General features: G+C 42.7%; 4 protein-coding genes across 8 annotated transcripts; 1 reads left to right on the top strand and 3 right to left on the bottom strand.

The window, feature by feature from the left end:
* The first annotated feature begins 1,741 nt into the window (after window positions 1-1,741).
* Window positions 1,742-11,750, top strand: LOC148885651 (polyserase-2-like). Its single transcript, XM_089019636.1, has 10 exons — window positions 1,742-2,075; window positions 3,332-3,352; window positions 4,367-4,532; window positions 4,901-5,163; window positions 6,748-6,896; window positions 7,036-7,315; window positions 7,494-7,665; window positions 9,240-9,493; window positions 9,585-9,682; window positions 9,767-11,750. Exons 1-10 carry the CDS (start codon window positions 2,021-2,023, stop codon window positions 10,025-10,027), a joined length of 1,719 nt encoding a protein of 572 aa, XP_088875762.1. The 5' UTR covers window positions 1,742-2,020; the 3' UTR covers window positions 10,028-11,750.
* On the bottom strand, window positions 11,144-14,517 carry LOC148885650 (uncharacterized). 2 transcript variants are annotated; one of them, XM_089019641.1, is made up of 6 exons: window positions 14,125-14,517; window positions 13,934-14,031; window positions 13,470-13,506; window positions 13,044-13,154; window positions 12,819-12,956; window positions 11,144-11,541 (listed from the first exon to the last, which is right to left on the bottom strand). In XM_089019641.1, exons 3-6 carry the CDS (start codon window positions 13,473-13,475, stop codon window positions 11,455-11,457), a joined length of 342 nt encoding a protein of 113 aa, XP_088875767.1. In that variant the 5' UTR covers window positions 13,476-13,506; window positions 13,934-14,031; window positions 14,125-14,517; the 3' UTR covers window positions 11,144-11,454. The 2 variants fall into 2 exon arrangements, with proteins under 2 accessions (XP_088875767.1, XP_088875768.1); XM_089019642.1 differs by having other exon boundaries at window positions 13,934-14,015.
* Window positions 14,518-15,000: 483 nt separating this feature from the next.
* Window positions 15,001-17,017, bottom strand: eif1 (eukaryotic translation initiation factor 1). The gene is made up of 4 exons (XM_089019640.1): window positions 16,821-17,017; window positions 16,020-16,183; window positions 15,486-15,587; window positions 15,001-15,414 (listed from the first exon to the last, which is right to left on the bottom strand). The coding sequence occupies exons 1-4, from the start codon at window positions 16,849-16,851 to the stop codon at window positions 15,370-15,372; spliced, it is 342 nt and encodes a 113-aa protein (XP_088875766.1). The 5' UTR covers window positions 16,852-17,017; the 3' UTR covers window positions 15,001-15,369.
* Window positions 17,018-17,191: 174 nt separating this feature from the next.
* Window positions 17,192-21,585, bottom strand: srsf2b (serine and arginine rich splicing factor 2b). Of its 4 annotated transcripts, XR_016118160.1 has the most exons (5): window positions 20,976-21,585; window positions 19,776-20,058; window positions 19,238-19,288; window positions 18,935-19,015; window positions 17,192-18,825 (listed from the first exon to the last, which is right to left on the bottom strand). XR_016118160.1 is itself a non-coding variant. In XM_089019638.1 (3 exons), the coding sequence occupies exons 1-2, from the start codon at window positions 21,362-21,364 to the stop codon at window positions 19,791-19,793; spliced, it is 657 nt and encodes a 218-aa protein (XP_088875764.1). In that variant the 5' UTR covers window positions 21,365-21,585; the 3' UTR covers window positions 18,845-19,288; window positions 19,776-19,790. The 4 variants fall into 4 exon arrangements, 1 of the variants encoding a protein (XP_088875764.1); XR_016118158.1 differs by having other exon boundaries at window positions 18,935-19,288; XR_016118159.1 differs by lacking the exon at window positions 17,192-18,825 and having other exon boundaries at window positions 18,845-19,015.
* Window positions 21,586-21,999: the final 414 nt, after the last annotated feature.

The raw sequence follows: 21,999 nt of genomic DNA, 5'->3' as shown, positions 1-21,999 counted from the left end.
CTTTGCCTGTTGTGTCTCTTTATCGTGTTGCCAGTGTAATGTTTTCAGACACTTCTCATATGAATTCTGTTTTTCCATTGTCAGGACTTTAAAGTTTAAAGGACAACCGACGCCTCTGGACAAGTTGTGTCCATAATTTGTAAAATCACCTCAAATGACTTCTACTGAACATATTTTACAAATATTCCACAGCATATAGCTACATTTTACGTTTTAAGACTCGCGCTGAATATTCAGGAAGTCTTGTTTTGGAGTTGGTGACGATTCCTGACGTCACGGAGGGAACGCCCCTGACCAAGAAAGTGACACACAATGCATTTTGGGTACTTTGTTTGAAATTAGAAGGAAAAAACATAAATAACGCGATGGTGAATCGTTGTGTGTTGCACGAAGACTACTATTTGATACTAGTTGACACAAATTTCCAGCAGACAAACCAGCCCATTTCCAAAGGAGCTCAGGCGCCATCTAGTGCATTTTCCGGGACGCTGCAATGGAGTCCAGACGCCTCAAAATGATCCGGAAGGACTTCTTTAATCGATTGCAAACATTTAGGCTTTCTTCTTCAGAACTATTTGAATCATATTCAAAACTGGATGAGTAAGAAGAAAGCATCTTCTCCGTTTTGATTGATTGTTTTGATTCTAGAGCAAGGCAAAGACGTTTTGGCGTGACGTCACGAACAAGGGGGCGGGACCGTCTGACACTCGCCATCCCGAGGTCATTTTGAAGTAATTTTGGGGCACTTTAAGTCATTTTTATTGGTGTTTTGAATTTGACTAAAATATCAGCTTGCGTGTTTTGGGTATTTTAGATTCTATAAAATGTTTTTCTGATGTCAGTTAGGAAACGAAAAATGGTGTAAAATGGTGTCGGTTGTCCTTTAAGCGTTACTTTTGAGAGTTGATTTTTTAATGCAACTCACCCAAGCTTAATAACTATACTATTCAAATATAAAAATACCATCGTGCCTAACCCCCCCAAAAAAGCTTTTGTTCAGCAATCTCCAACGAGTACGTCATTTACAGAAAGCCGAGTCGCTAATCAGTCATTGTAATCCAATGTTGATTGTCTTGTTAAGTGCTCTTTGCCATTTTTTTACCAGGTGCTTTGGAAAAATGCCTCAGTGCTGGTTGGTGATGCACTCTTCACATTCAGGCAAACGGCTATTTGAGTGGCCAAAGGAAAAAAAAACACTGGTAGTGTAAATTGCGCATAAAATTGGTTGTTGTTTATGGGAACATTCAAATCAAAAGTACAAAACGGAGACACAGATCTAATTTGATATGAAAACATTCAAGATGGAATCATCTTTAATGGTTTCCAACTAACAACCCCGCCAATAGAATATGCCTTAGCAATGACAATGTAAGACACGATAACATACTTCCTCATACTAACTGGAATACTTGAATGAAGTACAGTAGTTCACTCCAATTAACAGCACCGAACATCCTGGAATTGCAAACAATAACACGACGAAGCTCTTATTCTCGTGTTTTGCATCATTGATTTGCCTTTATGTCTTGATGGCGGATTATCTGTGTGTATAAAAAAACTATCAAGCATTCCATCGATATCAAAGTTTCCACACCTGGGTAAAGGCAGCACGAAGGGAGAACATGATAAGGAAATACTAACACTGCAGAGGGGATGATTAACAAGGAGTCTAAATTGAGGTGAAGTTTTTTTTTTTCAGTCACGTAGGCAACATGAATCCAACGTCTTTAAAAAGGTGAAGGAGGAGTGGGTGTGATGGGGAGGCGGACCAGCAATGTCATTCTTCAAGTTTTTCTCAATAGCAAACTTTCAAGTTGAAGACAATGTGAAGCGTCATTGTTTGTTTGCATGCTAAACCACCACATCCTCTCTTTCTATCTGTCTGGACTGGATTTCTCGGGAGGATTTGTGAGTGTGCCCGGAGGAGAAGTACATAAGGTGTGTGGGCGTGGCCTTTTTCTATACAGTATAGATACTGTTACATGGTTGTGTTTGGGCGAAGCAACCCTTGAATTTGGAAATGATGGACGCGCTCACATGGACAAACGCATTGCTGTTACTGCTGCTGGGCACAGGTCAGACATTTACTCAGTAAAAAATATATATTGTTTTAAAACTGTCGTTTCCCTTTGACCTCTGTGGATTTGACATTGTAGAATTGTTCGATTTAAGAACAGCCCAGAAATTGGTCCACAATTGTTCATACTCTTTCTTTTTTGGTGACTTCCGAATCAACGAATGTGGAAAATTTACGGATAGATGGTAGTGTGGTTAAACTAGTTCTGTATCAGGGTTTGTTGTGTGTGTGCGTGCGTGTGTGCGTATGCGTGCGTGCGTGTGTGTAGATAGATGGATAGATGGATGGACAGATGGATATTTCAATGATACAGTATCTATATCTATAGCATGGAAATATCTATATACAGGGTATACATCTATGTCTCTCCACACACACACACACACGCGCACACACACACACACACACACACACACACACACACACACACACACATACTGTATATATCTTCTTAGCTATCTATCTATCTATCTATCTATCTATCTATCTATCTATCTATCTATCTATCTATCTATCTATCTATCTATCTATCTATCTATCTATCTATCTATCTATCTATCTATCTATCTATCTATCTATCTATCTATCTATCTATCTATCTATCTATCTATCTATCTATCTATCTATCTATCTATCTATCTATCTATCTAGCAATCCATCCATCTATCCATTCCAATTCCAGTGATATTTCAGCTTTCATAGTTATTTAATTATTAGTCTGTTGAAGTGATGGAGTCAAGAACTAGTAAAATTATCCACTGTACTCAGAGTACTCATGTATTCATTCTTTTCTGACTAATTATCGTCCTGGGATTTTTACAGCGAAGACCAGAATGTTAAAATGAACAACTACTCCCTAATCACGCGATGGGGATTTTTCTTTCTTCTCTGACAGCCTCCTGTCTCTCTACAAGCTGTGCAACCACGCAAAGGCCCAAGGGGGCAAATATTTATTGTCACTGTCAAGTTTCGGGAAAAACAGCATCATGAAAACCAGTCAGACAACAACAAGGAAACTAAAATGATAAAACAAGACAACAACTCGACCAACCGCAGTTTACACATTTTTCCCCTTCCGCTCACAGAACATCAAAAATACGCTGACATTGTTTTCTGTAATACTGTAATGTAGTTGTGTAACACTGTTAGAGAGACAAGTGATGTATGACTGAATAATCGGTATGTGCTGCTTACGAATTGTCAACAATCTGGAATGTCAACTACAATTTTTCTTTTTGTCTTTTGGATATTCAGAATGTGCAGCGCAACCAGATGGTGAGTTGCAGCCTTCCTTCCTACCTTGCATCCGTGTTCTGAATCATTTTGACAGCGTAGCGGCATCGTTTTTTTTTTTCCTGTATTCAAAAATTGTGTGACAGCTACATGCTGCTAATTTGGATTGATATTACTCAAAACTGCGTAAAATCCAGTTGCCTTCTGCAGTGGTTAAAATAATTTACCTAACTCAGGCATACTGAGGAAGGCAAGCAGTTACTGATGACAAAAGCAAGGTAATCGCTGCCTCCCTTCTAAGACAGCCATCAACCAACTACGACACATTAACTCATTCACTGCCAGATGTGCAAAAATGTGTCCACTCCAGTGCCATGGTTTTTGTCATTATCACTCACGTTCCAGGACCCACAGAATGTTGAGTTTTAGGACTACATAAGCATTCAATGCAGTGTAAGAAACCTTAGACTCTCTTCTTTCATCAGAAAAAAAATATTTCATTCCTAAGTTATATGGGTCTGGAGTTATCTGTGCTTGAAATGGGGCCGGCTGTTCAAAATACAATACAATACATACATATTGGTCTATATAGCGCTTTAACAACAGCTGTAACAAAGTGCTAACATGGAAGAAAAGGGAAATGCTGCCCCTCTGTGTAAGGGGAAAAACACTGTCAGATGTCTGGCCAGCACTTTATCAGCACCCAAGCGCGAAAAAAACAAAACTCGAACAAATTTGGGAATGGCGCTCGATGTCATATTTTCAATTCCCGAATAAATTTGTGAATGGGAGTGAAAGAGTTAACAAGATATGAGGCGACAGCTTTTCACAGAATAGCAGATGAGTAGAAGTATTTAAAAGATGGTAGCACCACCCAAAAAATAAATTCAAAACTAAAGTAATCGGTGACGTGTGGTGGGTTCATGGCAGGTGAAGGTGAGGTAATGACTTAATTACAGTGACATTTAAGTAGTTCCTCAGATATAAGGATTCAAAAGAATGTGACTATGCCGCCTTTTTAAAATTCATATTTCGTGTGTGTGTGTGTGTTTTCAGTGTGCGGGCGGGCCTTGCTCAACAACCGCATCGTAGGGGGTCAGGCAGCTTCGCATGGTGACTGGCCCTGGCAGGCCAGCCTGCATTGGGCTTCAGGGGCACATTTCTGCGGGGCATCGCTCATCAACAGTGAGTGGCTGCTGTCTGCCGCACACTGCGTTCGCAGGTAGTTCAAGTCTCTAACACACTAAAGCATGGCTTTTGCAATTTGTGCTCTCTTGACATAGGATGCCTCCATAATACTGATTCCAATGGACGCTGACAAAATAAATACATAAAATGACTGAGGGTGTAACGTTATCATGAATTCAGATTTTGTTTGAGGGGATAAAAGTCAGAATGTTATGAAAATAAGAGAATCCAAAATTGAATAGAGAAAGTGCTGGGGCAACGTGAACATTTTACATGCTGCCCATTGTTTGGGTAACATTTTCAAAGTGAATCACTAAGCCACACACTAAAATATATCAGGATGGCAATGCAAGAATGCATCCCATACTACAATGTTGTGTGCGTGTGCGTGCGTGCGTGCAGCAACAGACCTATGATTGCGGCATTGGGTCATCTGAGTCTGGAGATTCCAAATCCAAACGCTGTTGGCCGCACCATCGTCGAGGTCATCCACCACCCCAAATTCAACCCAAGGACCTACAACAATGACTTGGCCTTGCTGAAGCTGTCCGAACCTGTAATCTTCAATGACTTTGTCGTGCCTGTGTGTTTGGCCGCCGACGGAAGCACGTTCTTCGACGGAATCGAGACCTGGGTCACCGGCTGGGGAAAAATCAGCCAGGACGGTCAGTCCGCTGCGCTGTGTAATAATGGGGGGGGGGAAGCACCCATATCAACTTCAAAATGTAGGATAAAGTGACTTAACGAACAAATAAAATTGATTCAACCCATTCAATATTATGTTACAGGTCAAATTTACCCCTTTCTGTTTTGTGTTGACTAAAGCACTGATCTCCTCTTTTCCTTTCTTCAAAATAGTTCTAAATGATCCTAATGGGAAAGAAAATGTGTTTTTCAAGTATGTTTATAACATCCCGGAAACAGTTGTTGCCGATGTCACCTATTGTTATACTGTTTTATGTGGATTTTTACATATGAGTAAAAATGACCCTCAACATAATCGACATGATTTTTTCCCCCAACATAATATTAGAGTTAAACCAGAGATCATTAACTTAAAATGTTGAATGAGCCATATTGCACCAAAATATATATATACGTATATCTGGAGCCCCTACAACCCCCCAAAAAAGTCTTATAGTGACACATACCATATGTATTGTATTAATTACATTACGCTACTATCAAAATGACTTAGTTGGCTACAAATACGCAATGAGCCTTCGTAGTTATGTTTTTTTTACCCTGTAGTGCGTTCAGTAAAGCAGAGTTCCAAAAAAAAAACTTTCTGACCCGAGATATACTTTTCGATCAAAAAGTTACCGAGCGCAGTTACACGAATGCCATAATGAGTAACAGCAATAACGGACGCTAAAATGAACGAGGCACGAGGTGCATTTTTAATGCGCTTAAACTGTCGTAGCTCACGTGTACCGTTTAAAAATGTTCTCTTTGGCCTCCAGATTCCCATTCTTCCCCAGTACCCTCGGTCAAGTGTACACGAAACGCCCTGCTAATCGCTAATAAAAATGGGTGTCGCGCCGATGACGCAAATCGTCGTTGACAGACACTGTCAAATGTAATATTTATTCAGTGTATTCTTCACATTTTTACAGCATTGGAAAATGTTCAAAATATTTGTGTCGTGTTTTTCCTCCTACAGAAACCAGTTTAAAACTTAAAATTGTCATGATCTGGTTGGCGACCAACGGGTGGCGCTGTTGGCCCTGCCCGCACCTGCACAAGTGCTGGTCGTCCCGATCAGTGGCAGATTGCCACATTCGGGTTGGCGACCAACGGGTAGCCCTGTCAGCCCTGCCTGCAGCCTCGCAGGTGCTGGTCGTTTCAGTCAGGGTCAGTCAAAAGGACTCCCGGCACGACCATTCGGTGTCGGGTCATTGTATGCAATTGTATGCATTGTGCACGCATTGTATGCTGTGCATGTGTTTGTTTTCTTGGCAGACGTTTACTCTTGGTTTTTTCCTTTGATACTTTGTATTTTTCTGTTCAGATGATTTTAACGTTTTTGATTATTGTTCCTGTTGACTTAATTTTAATACAACTTCTCAAATACAACCTGCTGCTCCCTCCTGCCTGCTTTTTGGGATCTTGCAAACCGTGAAAAAATAGATTTCCCTCCCATCTTTTTTCAATGTTGAAACATTTGTGAAAAAGGGGGCCACTGGGGCAGTGCGAAAGAATCACTTTAAACATAACTTAAAAGATGGTGGTCGCTGTTGTGCTTACAGAGTCTCTACCGAGCCCCAAGAATCTGACGGAGGTGAATCTTCCTGTGGTGGGGAATCGCCAGTGCAGTTGTGACTACGAACGCCGCTACACAATCACAGACAACATGATTTGTGCTGGTCCAAGGGAGGGAGGAAGGTCCGCCTGTCAGGTGACACAACCCATGAATTTGATTTGAAAAATGACCCCAGAAAGAGATTTTTTTGTCAGTGGGCCTGGATTTGACATTGTTTGTTGTTGACTACTTTTCAAGATGCACTGTAGTTTCTGCTAACAAGGCCGCTCCACAGGGTGATTCTGGTGGTCCAATGGTGATGAAGCAAGGTTCCAAATGGATCCAAGGCGGCTTGGTGAGCTTCGGAAACGGTTGCGGCCTGCCACGGTTTCCGGGAGTCTACACACGGGTGTCCAAGTATCAGGAATGGATCAGCAACCATACTGGCAGACACAACTTGCCAGGGTTTGTCACCTTCACGTCCCAAGGAATCGACCCAGATCTGCAGGTTAGCTGTGTCGACCCGATGCCGACCACTTCGATTGCGACGCCCATCAGCACCAGCACGGCCCCACGTGAGCAGCGTCGCACACTGCAATGTTTAGGCAATACAGTATAAGGATTAAGTTTGTGGAAAAAGTGACAATTGTCCAGGAGTGGTAGTACGTTGGCTTAAACCTAATTTCTCCAATACTTATACGTACATGCATTTTGTCTTCAGCCCAAATTGTCATTGATGTGTTCAAAAACTAGTGTTGTGCGGGGTCGCGCTGTTGAATGAGCGCCTGTTGGGTTCCGGGTCCACGTCTGCTACGACGGGCGACTGGCCCTGGATGGCCCGTCTGTATCTGAACGGAAGTTACGCATGCAGCGGCACGTTGGTGGCGGAGGACATCGTGCTTACCAGTGCACAGTGCATAGCACGGTATGGCGACATGTCAGCATGTTAACAAATGTTGGACGGAGGTACTATAAAGCCTGTGGCCATAAAGTTATCCGTGGCCATCTACCAATGGTGTCTTCATGCTTCCTCAAATTGTGTGTATAATCACTCAAGAAAGCTTCCTGCGCTTGCGCCTGTATCTTCTTGTACAATACAATACAATACATCTTCTTTTCCTTTCGGCTTTTCCCTTCAAGGGGTCGCCACAGCAAATCAGTGTCCTCCATCTTTAGAGGTTTGATCCGCATGTATGTTTTGACCAAGCTTTTACGTCGGATGCCCTTCCTGACACAACCCTCTGTATTTATCCGGGCTTGGGACCGGCACAAGAAGACATATGTCCCTTGTGGCTACAGAACAAGCAACTCGCTCGGTAAAAGGCTCCTAAACACAAAATGGTACTTGGCACAGCAACATTAAAAAAAGAAAAAACTATCCTCACCATTTGATGACAACGCTCTGATCTTACCGTGAAATGGGCATCTCTTTCCTTACATCACAAACAGAGCTTCAGTCCTTTAAGATGCTTTATATTGGTTTATATAGCGCTTTAACTGCAGCTGAAGCTGGAACAAAGTGCTTAACATGGACAGCTATCATATACAGGAAATAAAGCAGTCACAACGATAGTAGAAAGCATCAGGGAGTGACACCAAGATCAAGTCAGAATCATGCTGAGTCAAATGGCAGAGTATGAGTGAATTTTGAGCCGGGTTTTAAAGATGGGCGGCGAGGGGGCTTGCCAAATGTTCAGTGGCAGGTCATTCCAGAGAGTAAGACCAACGGAAAAGGCTTGATCCTCTCTGAGCCTCCGTTTGGTTTTTGGCGAATCTAATAATGTCCGGTCAGCAGACCTGAGGCGTCAGGAAGGTGTGTTGGTGTGGATGAGCTTGGAGAGGTAAGGAGGAGCAAGGCCATTTCAAGATTTGAGGACAAATAATAATATCTTGAAAAGAACTCTAAAATGGAGTGGATGCCAGAGTAGGAGTTATGTGCTCTTTCTTCCGAGTACCAGTCAAGAGGCGAGCAGCAGCATTCTGAACCAGATGGAGATGTTTCATGGCTGACTCCAAAGTAAAGCGCATTACAGTAATTGAGCCGAAATGTGACAAAGGCATGAATTACTGCTTCAAAGTGCTCATGAGAAAGGAGGTTTTATTTTAGCTAGCTGCCGAAGATGAAAACTGGATTTAACAACAGCACCAATTTGTCGGTCAAGTTTAAAGTCAATTTCCAGTTTAAGACCCACGTTTGAGACTGTTGACTTCAGATACGTAGCCAAGGTGTGTCATATGTCGTAACATATTTTGATCAGCTTGGACACTCGGGTAAGCATGTGTGGTTTGGTGGGTCGGATGGTGTTGGGAGGATCAACGCCCAAAATCTCAGCAGGCCATCACAAATAATTTCAGAGTTTCAACTCCCACCTCTGACAAGTCCAATCGATAGTCCTGTCGTATGTTTGTTGGGTTCGGGTCAGAATTGGCCTACTTTAGGTTAGCAACATATAGCTTTCGAACATCATATGAGGGTTAAAATGGGTTTATGCTTTGCAGGTCGAGCGCAGTGTCCGAGTGGACTGTCTTCCTGGGTCACGTGAATCAAAGCGAATCCAACAGTTCTGAGACGGAGTTGAGAGTGATCGCTATGAGAAACAGCACACAGTCAGGTCCAAATGTGGCGGTCTTGCATCTAGCATCCCGACCGCAACTGTCAGATGTCATCTGGCCAATCTGCTTGGACAACGGCCAGATTTTCACCAGAGGTTTCGTCTGCTGGGCTGCCGGATGGCGTGTGAGCCAAGGAGGAGGCATGTCATGAAATTCTCTTTGAATCGGTTTGATTCTAAGTAAGGGTCATGCCAGCCCAACTATGCATTTTTTTCTTGTTTCAAACTTTAGTGGTGCAGACCTTGAAGGAGGTCCGAACACCACTGCAGAACTGTGGGAATGTGTCATCGGCTGAGAATATTTGTATCGATCGTCTGTCAATGGACCCGGTGACCTTTACAGCTTCTACCAGATACAAGACAAAATTGGTAAGACTGTGACTTCCTATCTTGTGACTTGCGTCGTCAATACAGGGAAACAGTGGCGGGGCGTTGATGTGCCTGGTGGAGGGCTTTTGGCACCAGGTGGCGGTGCTGACGACAGCCAATCATACAGGAGAAAACCATCAACTGACTGTCTTGCCCAGACTCAGTAGCTTCAGCAACTTCCTTATGGAGGAGGTGGGGGAGTTGATGACCCTCACAGTCTCCAGCTCAGTAAAGCCACTCCTCCTCAGCCAGCTCCTGCTGTTCAGCTTGTGCTTGCAAGTTGTCCTACTCATGCTGTTTCACTGAGTGAAATGGAAATTGGTTTGCGCCAAGTGTCCCAGGGTTCAATTCCGGTCTCCTCTGTGTTTTTTTTCCCCGGGAACTCCAGTTTTCTCCCACATTGGCAAACCTAAAACACTTCTTTTGGTTTTAACTTTACGACTAGCATGGAGTCATACAATCAAATACAGTGATACCTCGGTTGCGAACCCCTTGGATTACAAACTTTTCGGTTTGCGAACATTAAATGTATGAAAATTTTACCTTGGCATATGAATTATTTTTCAGGATACACACGGAGCTGCCACATTGAGTGATGTGTCGTTCGTGAACGAGCCCGTTCTCCTAAAAGAAAATGGCAGCCGGCTTGTTTTGGTCCTCTATTCCCCGCCCCAAGTCGTCAGTTAACGCCACGTGATTGGTCAAGCACGCAGCAGTGAGGGGAGGGGGTTTAACCATTAAAGAGACAAGCAGAGACAGAGAGAGTGATTAAATGGATAGAAAACAGTGAAATTTGGACTTCAACTTTGTTTAAAGGCAGAGTGTAGACAGCAAAGTTAAAATTCCCATCAATCAGGCTCCACAAATAATCGGCACAAGCCATCTGTAGACTTGATGCAAAAAGCTATCAACTCAGCTAAACAGAACACAATTGATGAGGAACTAGGTAAAATTAGAAAGAAAGAAGAAGGCTACGTTCCTCATTGAGTGTTTAATGCTGACGAAACCGGCCACTCCATTCCATCAAGCCATCAACGACCATCACAAAGGTAAATAAAACGACTTTATTCTACAGTACCGTTTATTTAATTATAATACCACAACACATTTATTATACATAAAATAAGGTATATTTTGAAAATTAGAAAGTAGAAAATTATGTTTTTTGGGGACCTGGGAACGGATTATTCTCATTTTAATGGTTTCCTATGGGAAATTACTTTTTGGGATACACACTTTTCCCCTTACACACTGTCTGGGAACCAATTAAGTTCGTAAGCCAAGGTATCACTGTACACATAAATAATTTTATGTATGTTTGACTAGGTGATGCTGCTAATCATTGTCTCCAGTGGGTCCATCAAATTCTTTGAAAGTCTTTTGCGCTCAAGATTGATATGAATAAACTTCACTAGAATCTCGTCAAATGAAAGCAAAGAAGCACTTTTATTAACATTTTACAGTGGAATGTGAAGTGTAAAAAAATAAAAACTTGAATGAATCAAAAGTGCCCAAAGAGTCAAAGCAAACAAAATCAACTGGACCCTTTGTGGGACTTCCTGAGTTTGGCAAATCCAGACGAAGAAAGTGTTGACGTGTTTTGCTCTTCAGTTCATTTCAGCTAAAACGTCCTTTGCATTGTTGAATTGGAAACGTTCTTTGAACGATAGCGTAAAATCCCATTGTGTAGAATGTTATGGCAATGTCCGGCGTATTTGGAGTGTCGTGCACGATTACTTGATGCGGATCTCAAAGCATAGACAGTTGCACGACTCGCACTCCGGGGGTTGACACGTGCATGCGCAGTCCCATCCAGTACACTGCAAGCAGAAACGTCAGGCACCATTCAGAGTCATCTTTGCTCGTGTGGAACACACTTGAATCAAAATGCAAAATATGGTGTATTTTTCTGGAAAATAAATCAAAAAGTTATCAGGACAAATTCTGATTTGTTTTTTCACCCTCCATATTTAGTGCATGGATTATTCACAGATTTTTGCTCTTGGATAAATGATGGTCACAACTTTAACATGGATGTCATGTTATTATTTTGGGACACTTGGGACCCCAGTTTGAGAAGTTGTCAGAGATGTTGTTTCGGACACTGAACAAAGGCTTGAACACAGGAAGACTGTCTTTTATTGTGGGCAGAGAGCGCAGTTTTCATGACGCCGCTTCATGTGCCCATCTTCAACTGACGCCCAAGCTCTGCAGCCCGCTGCCAAGCTATTTATTGAGAGTATATGCAAATTTGAGTGATACATGAGTAAAACACAGTCTTCTTGATTCGAATACCACACCCTTGGATGTCCTATGGTACAAGCGCCAACATCCATAAACCAACAAAACATAGACATTTTAATGAGTTGTCTTTCCACAAGTTTATAGATTTGTAACCTGGCTAATGAGCTATTCCTGTAAATGAGTTACCAGGTCCTAAATTCCACCCAAGACCAACTCTCCTACCTGAGGATGACAGTTTTACAGACTGTGTCTGTTCACCTCAGATTGACCCCAGATTTTCTGTGCTTCCATTGTGGACCTTATGTTCGGCCAACTAAGTATACAACAGCATGAAACTGAAGTGAAGAATCATTGTGTGTTGCACCAAGACTACCAATTGCGGTAACACCATACAGAAGTTGACAGAAATTCCCAGCAGACAAATCAGCCCATTTCCAACGGAGCTTGGGCGCCATCTTGTGCGCTAAATTGGAGTCCAGACGGCTCGATTGCAAACATTTATGCTTCCCGCTTCAGAACTATTTGAATCATATTAATAACTGGATGAGTTAAAAGTTAGCATCTTCTCCGAATCTGAAGCCATTGTTTTGATTCTCGGAGCAAGGCAAGACGTCCTGGCGTGACGTCACCAACTGGGAGCGGGACTTTCTGAAAATCCCCAATTCGCAGCTCATTTTGTTGCAGTTTTAGCACACCTTAAGTCATTTTTATTGATGTTTTGCATTTGACTAAAAATACCAGCCTGCGTGTTTTGGGTGTTTTAGATGCTATAAAACGTTTTTCTGATGTTAGTTAGGAAACAAAAAAATGGTGTCGGTTGTCCTTTAAATAACATTTTTGCACAGACTCTCACCGAGGGGGGAGACGGTATGTCCCTCAGACATGAGCGCAATGTAGGCGGATGACAGTCACACGACTGCGCCAGACGGAAACAGCTATCCCACATGGAGAAGCTGGGACAACAGGAGCCGCATGTCAACGTACAACGCTCCTACAACACAAAGTCGCGAGGTGTCGGTTGATTTGGTAATCGCTTAGTTTGTTTGTGGGCACTCACTACACCCGTACTCACACACACCTTTAAGCAAAATCGTATCCAGAGAATGAGGGCCAGCAGCAACATGTAGAGTGTGACGCCGGCTATGACGATAGCGGGTAGGGGGACGGCCAAACCCAAAATAGGAACAACCTGAGTGGGAAGACCGAAAGATATGAAGAGAGGCATCGTGCTGCCTCAACATGGGTATAATCGTTATGTCTTTGGTTTCTTTTTCTTTTTTTACACAACTAGGATCCATTTTGCACAAACACATTATAATTTGGTTACTCATTTGGCTCATAACAGTTTTTGATTAATGTAAAGATAGATTAGTTGTTGATTAATCAATTCATTGTTGCACTTCTAGTTTCAATTTTGCTTTGTAGTTCTTTCAAAGCACTTTGTAAAAAGCAGTTTGAGAGAGACAACGGAAATAAACTTAGGATTGTCGTTTTTTTTCCTTACGCTCATTCTCTGCACGAACGTCACATGTCCAGGTTCCCTGCAGTCACAAAACAAAGCATTGTCATAATTATAAATGTTCAATTTCGGATTAGTTTTCTCATGATTATCATTGCATGTGATTGCTTGTGCGCCATCTGATGTGAAATGAATTTTGGAGGGAAGCCTCCAGAGGTTTTTGGTTTGTCATGGTTACCACTTTGAGTTACTGTCACTGGGCTACTTTAGTTCAGAAGAAAATAAGATCACAGAAGTAGACAACTGCCATAAAAGATGATACAAATGAAGGCAAATTCATCATCCTATGTTTTTTGCTCTTAATCGATAAGTGGTTCGAACGTGTCCTGTGTACCTGAGGATGGACACTCAAATCTGGTCTTGGGCATTCCTGCATGTTTTTTTTTCCAAAAAAAATTGTTTCATTTTAGACGAACAAAATGTCCACAAATACACATACATGTACGTACTTGTTTGTGTCAGACCCCAGTTGCCCTGACAATGACCAGCAACCGCTCCATTAGTTCCATTAATAGCTTATGATTGTTGTGCCTGTCATAAGCACACACTGCAAATAAAAACTGTGTAGTAAGTAAATAACGTTGAGACCAATTACATGAAATATGGATAGGGGGTGTTTCCCAAACCCCCACGTGCTTACCTGTTGTCAAGACCTTATCGAAGAGTTGATGACGTTGAACAGCAAGCGCCTTCAGTCTGTTTTCCTCTTCGTCCTCGTGGCAAAGTTGTTGTCAAAACACATTATTCGTGTATTATCCGTAATGACGCCAAACTACAACAAAATACGTTGCACCCAAACGTCGGTCGAGGAAAAACTTCAATTGATTCACCGAATCGTCTGTTTTTTTAAGCTAGCAGTCAGCGAAACTGAGCTTCATCGCCGTTTTACTTAACAGAACAGTAGCTTTCTAAGAAATGAAAACAATTGAAGGCAGAATGGAATGATAGGCGCTGGACGACAAAAACATTAAAGAGACAAGTAGCAGTGTCGCTGTCGTATTCTTTGCTTTACGCAGTTAACAATGGCGGCAATGTTGCCAGGGAAACCAACGGTACGCGAGAAGGCTCAAAAGCGCGAACGCGAAAAAGGTGATTCGAATAATGGTGTTCCAAGTTTTAATTAATGAGTTATTTCAAGGATTCTTTGAGTCACAACCATTCATAACCGGGTAATCTACAACGAACATAAACCCGAAGGAAAATTATTAAAAAAACATTTTCTATTAAACTGCAACTATGACCGTGTACATACATTCAAATTCATACCAGTCCTCCAAAGACCAATGTGTTCAATTTCATCCTCAGCCCAAAGTCTCAATGGATCCAAGGCTACACAACATTCATTTCAAGGCGAATAATCCAGCATGTAAACTACCCTTCTAAGATTTGGAAACCACATCCCGTCGACTTGAACCGTACATGACATCATGAAAAAAAGGGGAGACAATCTGTGAATTTGGACAGCCTTCAATGCCAGCCTCTAATGGGAACTTTGTTCAATCACCACTCAACAGCATACATAGACGCATCATTTTATTGAAACACCTTAAAGTACAAAACAAAAAAAGTTACATGAACAGTGCCACTTCATCGTGGCACAGAGATCTAAAAAATAAAAAAAGTAAATAACCCAGGGAAGCACATGTGGACGTCATCACCATTCATCCCGGATGTTGTGTGGAAACTCTGCGAATCTACGACGTGGCAAGACTGCCCCCAGTTGACCAAGGGAAGCAGTGGTGGTACATAGTCCCATGTTAGAACAGCCTGTTCACTTTAGCTAGCTCAGAGCTGTGGGGGAGGAAGAGTGACAGCAGCACATGAAGGGAAGGGTGGGGGTGAGGGAAATGATGGTCTTCCTGGTAAGGGGGGCTGCTGATAGCGTCTAGAAGCCGTGGACTTTGAGCTGCTCCTCCTTGGCCAGGTCAATCTACAAGAGGCGAGAGTAAATTACCCGTGAAGTGTCAACACTGAGTCTGGATTAGGAAAATGACAACTCACCTCAATGAGGAACTGGCATATGTGCTTGCGCTGATCCCCCTGAAGTTGGATCACTTCACCATACTCCGGGTGCTCAATCACCGTCCCATTGCAAGCAAACTTCTGTTGGGTTAAGTGGCAAAAAAATCGGACACAAAATGAGTTGACCTATCATACATGCACTAAACAAAAGGGGAAAAAATAGCTAAATTACATTAACTCTAATCATTAAATACTCGTTTGTGTACAGCATCCTAGAGGAATAAATTATCATTTTTTATTTGCAGTTTACAATTATACTTAAAACTTCAGAGCAGTTGATTTGCCACCCAAACGGATGGAACAACTTCAGTAGAAAGGTATGTGAGGGTAAAATGGGATAGAATAATGCAACTCCATCCAAGTCTTTCTCACCCCAGACTGACCTGACTTGAGCATTTATTTGCTTCATTCTCAATCAAATGTATTATCCCAGACCGCCAAAGTGGTTTGTATTGACAAAATTAATCTAATCCAAGTAAGGAAACGTGTGCCAAATTACACAGAGGCTCGGACCTTCTTGAAGGCCTTGACTAGCTTCTTCTTATCATACTCGGCGGCTATGCCCTGGACAGTCGTGAGGGTCTTTCTGCCGTTCCGCTGTTGGATTCTTATGTGGATGTAGTCTTCTTTCCCAGTTGGGAGGCAGTCATCACCCTTAGTTGCATCAGCAAAGGGGTCTGATGGAATAAACATAAAAAAAATAGTAATACACTGTCAGGTGAAACACGTGATATTGCGCAAGGTCTGCGCATGCTCCTGTCCGGCCTCCCCAAAGTAACTATTAATTTCATGCTTTCACTTTGGAAGAGGTCCAAAAAGAACAGGCCAGGTGACATCCGCGGCGCGATTTATGGCATTAAACCAATACAAAAAAAAAACAGTCGATGGCAAAAATAATCGAGGAATATGAATAAACCTCTTAATTTACGAATGATTATTTTATATCCTGGCAACTGTCCAGACAGTGTAAATTAGCACTCTAAAATTGTAAAATGCAAACTATTTTTGAAAATATTTACGTTTAAAAAAGGAAAAAGATAACGTCAACATATAGATGCTAACAGGCTGATAGCTTCCCGAAGGCCAAATGGCGGCCTCGTTGACCATTAGCACAAGGGAAGCTTATCTGCTACTCCCCGCTCAATTCTATCACATAACCAGTCTGAGCCAGTAATAAATTTCATCAATCTTTAAATCATCTTAAAGCTAATCGTGTCCAATTAAAATGGTAATCAACATTACATGAACATATGTAGTGGGGAAAAAAACATTGTCGCCCTTCCCCCAACACCCTGACGCTCCCAGAATACTCACCATAAGTTTGGAGGTTCTGGATAGCGGACATACGATAAGATTTGCTTTCCTTTCGGATAGTAACTTCGCTCGTGAGCGTTACTTCGTTGGTTGAGTGGTTTCTGGTAGTGCTAGTAGCGTTCGGGCCTAAAGAAAGGACGACGACGACAGGCTGGGCTAAACTTAGCTTTCCTTTTTCCCTCCTTGCTACTGCCACACAAGCTGTCTCAAAATGGAGACCGGAGATGTTGAACAGTGAGGAAAAACAAGGCTTTATAGCCCCGCCCATAAACGTCACCACTCATGTGACGGAATGGGAAAGCTGACGAATCAGAGGAGCGACTCCTATCAGATGTCGCTTCAGGCACACACTGACGTTACTCAAATTACGTGATTTTTGATTACTTTAGTTCATGGCAGGGCGCTTGCCGAAAGACAAATAGTTAAAGAAACATTTTAAGATGGAAACTCAGATGGAAACGATCGAACAGTAGTAGGCAGTAATGGGGAATTTCCCGTTCCAATCCACCGCAATAGGACGTTTGAAAGTCACGTCACACATATTAATCATTTGCTTTCCATGAAACACAGTACACACAGTACACCTATAAAAGCAATTCTTACACATCAGTTAAGTTTTTTTTGCTCACCAGACACTGTACTGTGACAGCTAGCGGTTTTCCAGGGTTACCCATCATTTTGCGGTTGGATAATAATACGATGGAATGTTGCTTTGCCGATGACCATTTTGCGTTTGGGGGCCTTTATTACTGAGCGAGTTGCTGGTTCTGTAGCCACAAGGGGGCATAAGTCTTGTACCGGTCCCAAGCCCGGATAAATACAGAGTTGTGTCAAGGCCATCCGACGTAAAAGCTTAGCCAAAACAAACATGCGAATCAAACCTCTGAAGACGGAGGACACTGATTCTCATTCGCTGTGGCGAACCAGGTTGAAGGGAAAAGCCGAAAGGAAAAGAAGAGATAATACGATGGAAGATGAACATGAAAAGTAAATCTCTAGTAAAATCTCAGTGCAAATGTTTCGGAGTATTCAGCTCTGCTAAGGTTGTGTAATCCATTGCCCTCCAGCCACATAACGTAAAACAATAACATCTTAGTCCAGAGCTGTATAGGTAAAGTTCTGACCTTTGGATCTACAGTACCAACCTAGCTTTCTTATGAACTTGAGACTGTAGTTTTGTTGGTAAAGGTTAATAGTTATCACACATCCTTATCTCGTCTTTGTAAAAGAAAGTTTCAGAATTCCATTCTGTAAACTCTATTGACAAAGGTAAGCTACTTCAGTGGCACTATCATGTCATGAACCTGCCATCTGCACGTGATATAACCCCAATACAACCTAGAAAAATTAGATGAGTCTGTTTTGTTTGAACTTTTGAGTTTTGTCCCAACCACTAGAGACCACTTTCATTCTCCCAGACACATAGCTTTTCTGCTGGGGTCGTTGTGACAAGCCATTCCTTCATTTCTTTTCATCGTGAAAACACATTTTAGGCTGCCATGTCATAGTCTCATCAGATTTCTACATTTTCCCTCTAGGTCTTTGACTAACTACCAAACGTCACCACCTACCTCGACCACTTTTGGGCACCCCACAGCAGCAACCACCGGCAAAAATGTATACTTTATATGCACCAAAAAGATAAAATTCGACCTGCCAAAGTGGCAAGTGCTGAAATGCACCCCATTTTAATGGTGGGCAGACGTTAGCGTCCGCTTAGCAATGAGGTACATGCACGAAAAAGTGCAAAATGTTGTTTCTTCGATTTCCTGAAAAATTTTGTTTTTGAGAAAAGTAGGGATTCCCTTGACACTGGCTAGTGGCGATATACTTTTTCAATAGAATTGAGCCCTCACTTTGATTTCAAAATGACGCCATCTTAAAGTGAGCAATGCTTAAGCCTGTCTGCAATACAGTAGTAGTCTATTAAAAGACGACCAACATGGATCTGCGGCGCTTCCAGAAGGTTGCAGCTGCACAGCTCCAGTCAATTCAAGTAAAAAACCTAAAACATGTCATAAAAAGAATGTGGAGAGAATCTTTAATGAAAGTCACATGGGAAAAACAATAAAACAAAAAGAGCTGATTGTACAAGAGGGATGTCGCGAGCGTACCGCTGAGGGAAGAATACTGCAGCGCTGAGGGCACCAGCAACACACAGCAACACCTTAGCAACAACCGCTACACAACTGCGCCTAGTGCACAAAGACAAAATATTGAGGGAGGAAAAAAAACTTATTTGCTTTAAACATACAAAATCAGACCGACTCTTGAATGGGAGCTTTTGAGTCCATGTAGTGGAGCCACTCGTTACAAATAGAAACCGTAGTACAGTAAAAAAAATCCCGCGCAGAGATTTAAAAACCATAAAGAAAAGAAGCAGAAACGAACAATGAAGCAGAAGCCATGAGGACAACCTGGTCCAGGAACAAGCGGGTTTTTGACCTGGGACATCATCCGTCCTTCACCTGAAAGCAGGGGGAAAAAAACAAGTCAGCAGATTAAGGCTACGCAAATATCAATAATTAAACAACAATGGGTTTAAGCGCCAAAGGAAATGTGTACAAAAGCACCTTGACGTTAATGTGTCATTCTTACTTTTTTGTGTAGTTGTCCCCACGTTAAGCTTAAAGAAATGTAAATATCACCCAAAATTAGGAAAACATGTAAAAGTGATGAACTGCAATGACTTCTTCACTTCAGGTCAGTTTATGACTTAACAATGAGGATGAGAGGGGGTGTTGTTGGGGTTTAGGGGGACAAAAACACCCATGGCAGAGTTTTAAGGTGCCACTGCAGGAGAAAAAGAACAAAGGCTAACCTAACGGGCTGATTGGCACACGTAAGACTTGGAGACTTGCTGTGATTGATGGAACCATGGAATCTGGTATTTTCCACAAAATCCAAGTTGCAAAACTAAAAGTTCATTGTAAAGATGCAAAGTTAAATTCTCACGTGAGTTTCAGCCAACTAAGGTGAGTCTCCTCCATTCTCAGCGGCTGACTTGGCCGGGCTTTTAGATCTGGACCCAGATGCAGATGCTCTTTTAGGAGGGGAGACAGAGCGGCTCGCAGATCTTGAACGGGACCTGGATCGGGACTTGGCATTGGACTTCTTGTTCCTAGGGGAGCGAGACTTGGATCTGGAGTAGGACCTGGAACGGGAGCGGCTGTAGCGGGATCGGCTTCTGGAGCGAGAACGGGAACGAGAGCGGGACCTGCTGCGTCTTCTCCGGGGGCTGCAGTAACAACAATGACAAGCTTTTAGTCGCATTCACAATACTGGTTGACTCAAGTTGCAAGGGCGACAAACGTTTTTGGTAAACTTCAAGGGTGTGCATCTCACTACTTTCGTACAACAGCCCATTTTAGGCAAAATAGGATTAGGAATACTGATGAGGTGATACCGGTGGAAGTGGGGCATTCAGGCCAGTCGTTAGTCAGGACAATAGGAACAATCAGTGGAGTGGCAGGGAGTAGTCCTCTGCTCCCCCCAACCTGAGAGCAGCGACCTATCATAGCAGAGGCCGGCACTGCCATGTCTGGACAGTAGGGATATATTTATATAGGGCTTAAACTACCAGTAAGACTTTAGTTTGCTGACTAAGTTTCTTGGATAAGAAGCGAAACGTCCGACACCTTCAAAGAAGTACAGATGACGGCTGAAGAAACCTTTTCATCAACATCTCACTAATTAAACATGCCGAGGCATGTACGAGTCATTTTTAAAGTCCAACCAACTTTAAGATCAACAGGGTCTTTAAATACTTTAACGACTATCAAAAGTTGTTTTATTTGATGCTCAAATGCAAACTACTAGGCTATTATTGAAGCACCACCGCAGACAGTTCATTCTGAGGATTTCTGTTTTATTCCTTGAAAGGCAAACAGAAAATGAGAAAACCACATAATTCTTGACCACTGCTTAATTAAACGTTTGAAGTAACATATAATCGGAGCGAAGTGTACATTGAAGCACAAAAAGCAACCATTGACCACTAATTTTTATTACACTTAAGCGCTTAAATGAATATTTAACGAAAGCAATGTGTACATTGAAGCCAAAAAGCACGCTTTCTCTTTTGGGTGTCAACATGCATTGGTGACCACGCTTTGCTAGACAAAGCGTTTCCGCTAGCTCCATTTTTTTTCTTACCTTCTGCTTCGGCGACCGGAGCCTCCATACCTCCGGGGTGGACCTCCTCCTCCTCCACCACCACCCCCGCTTCCTCGGCGCCCGCCGCTATAATGCGAATCCGGGGGTCTGCCGTAGCGAGCCATTTGGACTCGCAGCTCGCGTCCGTCCAGGAGCGCGCCATCCATGGCGTCCATGGCGTCCTCCGCGTCCCGCTTGTCGTAAAAGCGGACGAAGGCGAAGCCTCGGCTGTCCTTGGAGTAGCGGTCTCGCGGGATGTACACGTCTCCAACGCGGCCGTACTTCTCGAAAACGTGCCGCAATGTCTCCGGCGTGGTGCGGTACGTCAGGTTGTCCACTTTGAGGGAAGTCATGCCGTCGACGTCGGGCGGGGGCCTACCATAACTCATGGTGATGCAGCCCGTCGAGTGCTGTTCGCCTTATTAAGAAAAAATAAAAAAACGAATCACACTCAGTGATATTGGTCTTCTTACTTTGCTTCGAATCTTGCCGAATTACGTTTTGATCTTTTGTTTTTATAAGAAACGGATCTTCCCAAGACAACAATTGATTTTCACACAACTACTCCACGAAACAAAATGGCTCGCTGCCGCCCTCGAGAGCTTTCCTCTTCTTCTTCGGCTCGCCTTCTTCTTCTGGCCTTCTACTAGTGCATACTAGCTGGCCACATGCAGCTGGATTGCCATCCAGTGGTCTGGATCCCCAGATACGTATGACCAAACTATGGTGGAGATCTGTTTTAATTGTCGTCGTATGTAATATGCCGAGGCTCCAGTTTGTTTTATGACACGCGGAATTTTTTTGTTATCTTTCATTTTCGTGTGTGGAAGGAGAAATTAAGCATACACGAGTGGCAAACCTTGACCGAGGATTCCACGCAGGCACTCATATACAGTTGTTTCAATCAAACTTTATTTTTGTAGCACTTTTCAGATAAAAATGGAACTGAATGTGAAACGTGACTAAAACAATTAAACATTATTAATTACACACACGCACACATACACGCGCGCGCGTACACACA

The sequence above is a fragment of the Hippocampus bargibanti genome, linkage group LG17 (genome assembly GCF_051943395.1).
Source record: "Hippocampus bargibanti isolate YZ-2025 linkage group LG17, ASM5194339v1, whole genome shotgun sequence".
In the NCBI taxonomy this organism is placed as follows: domain Eukaryota; kingdom Metazoa; phylum Chordata; class Actinopteri; order Syngnathiformes; family Syngnathidae; genus Hippocampus; species Hippocampus bargibanti.
The sequence above is the reverse complement of the archived record's forward strand: the minus strand, read 5'-3'. Positions and strand labels throughout refer to the sequence as shown.

Coding starts and splice junctions, on each gene's coding strand:
- srsf2b (XM_089019638.1), bottom strand. CDS start 21,364: ATGAGTTATGGTAGGCCCCCGCCCGACGTCGACGGCATGACTTCCCTC. Junction 20,059..20,975: donor TCCGGTCGCCGAAGCAGAAG/GTAAGAAAAAAA, acceptor TTGTTACTGCAG/CCCCCGGAGAAGACGCAGCA.
- eif1 (XM_089019640.1), bottom strand. CDS start 16,851: ATGTCCGCTATCCAGAACCTCCAAACTTATG. Junction 15,588..16,019: donor TAGTCAAGGCCTTCAAGAAG/GTCCGAGCCTCT, acceptor TTAACCCAACAG/AAGTTTGCTTGCAATGGGAC. Junction 15,415..15,485: donor TATGCCAGTTCCTCATTGAG/GTGAGTTGTCAT, acceptor CGCCTCTTGTAG/ATTGACCTGGCCAAGGAGGA.
- LOC148885650 (XM_089019641.1), bottom strand. Junction 12,957..13,043: donor GGATACGATTTTGCTTAAAG/GTGTGTGTGAGT, acceptor TTTGTGTTGTAG/GAGCGTTGTACGTTGACATG. Junction 11,542..12,818: donor ACATACCGTCTCCCCCCTCG/GTGAGAGTCTGT, acceptor TTCTGCTTGCAG/TGTACTGGATGGGACTGCGC.
- LOC148885651 (XM_089019636.1), top strand. CDS start 2,021: ATGATGGACGCGCTCACATGGACAAACGCATTGCTGTTACTGCTGCTG. Junction 4,533..4,900: donor GCCGCACACTGCGTTCGCAG/GTAGTTCAAGTC, acceptor GCGTGCGTGCAG/CAACAGACCTATGATTGCGG. Junction 6,897..7,035: donor GAGGAAGGTCCGCCTGTCAG/GTGACACAACCC, acceptor GCCGCTCCACAG/GGTGATTCTGGTGGTCCAAT.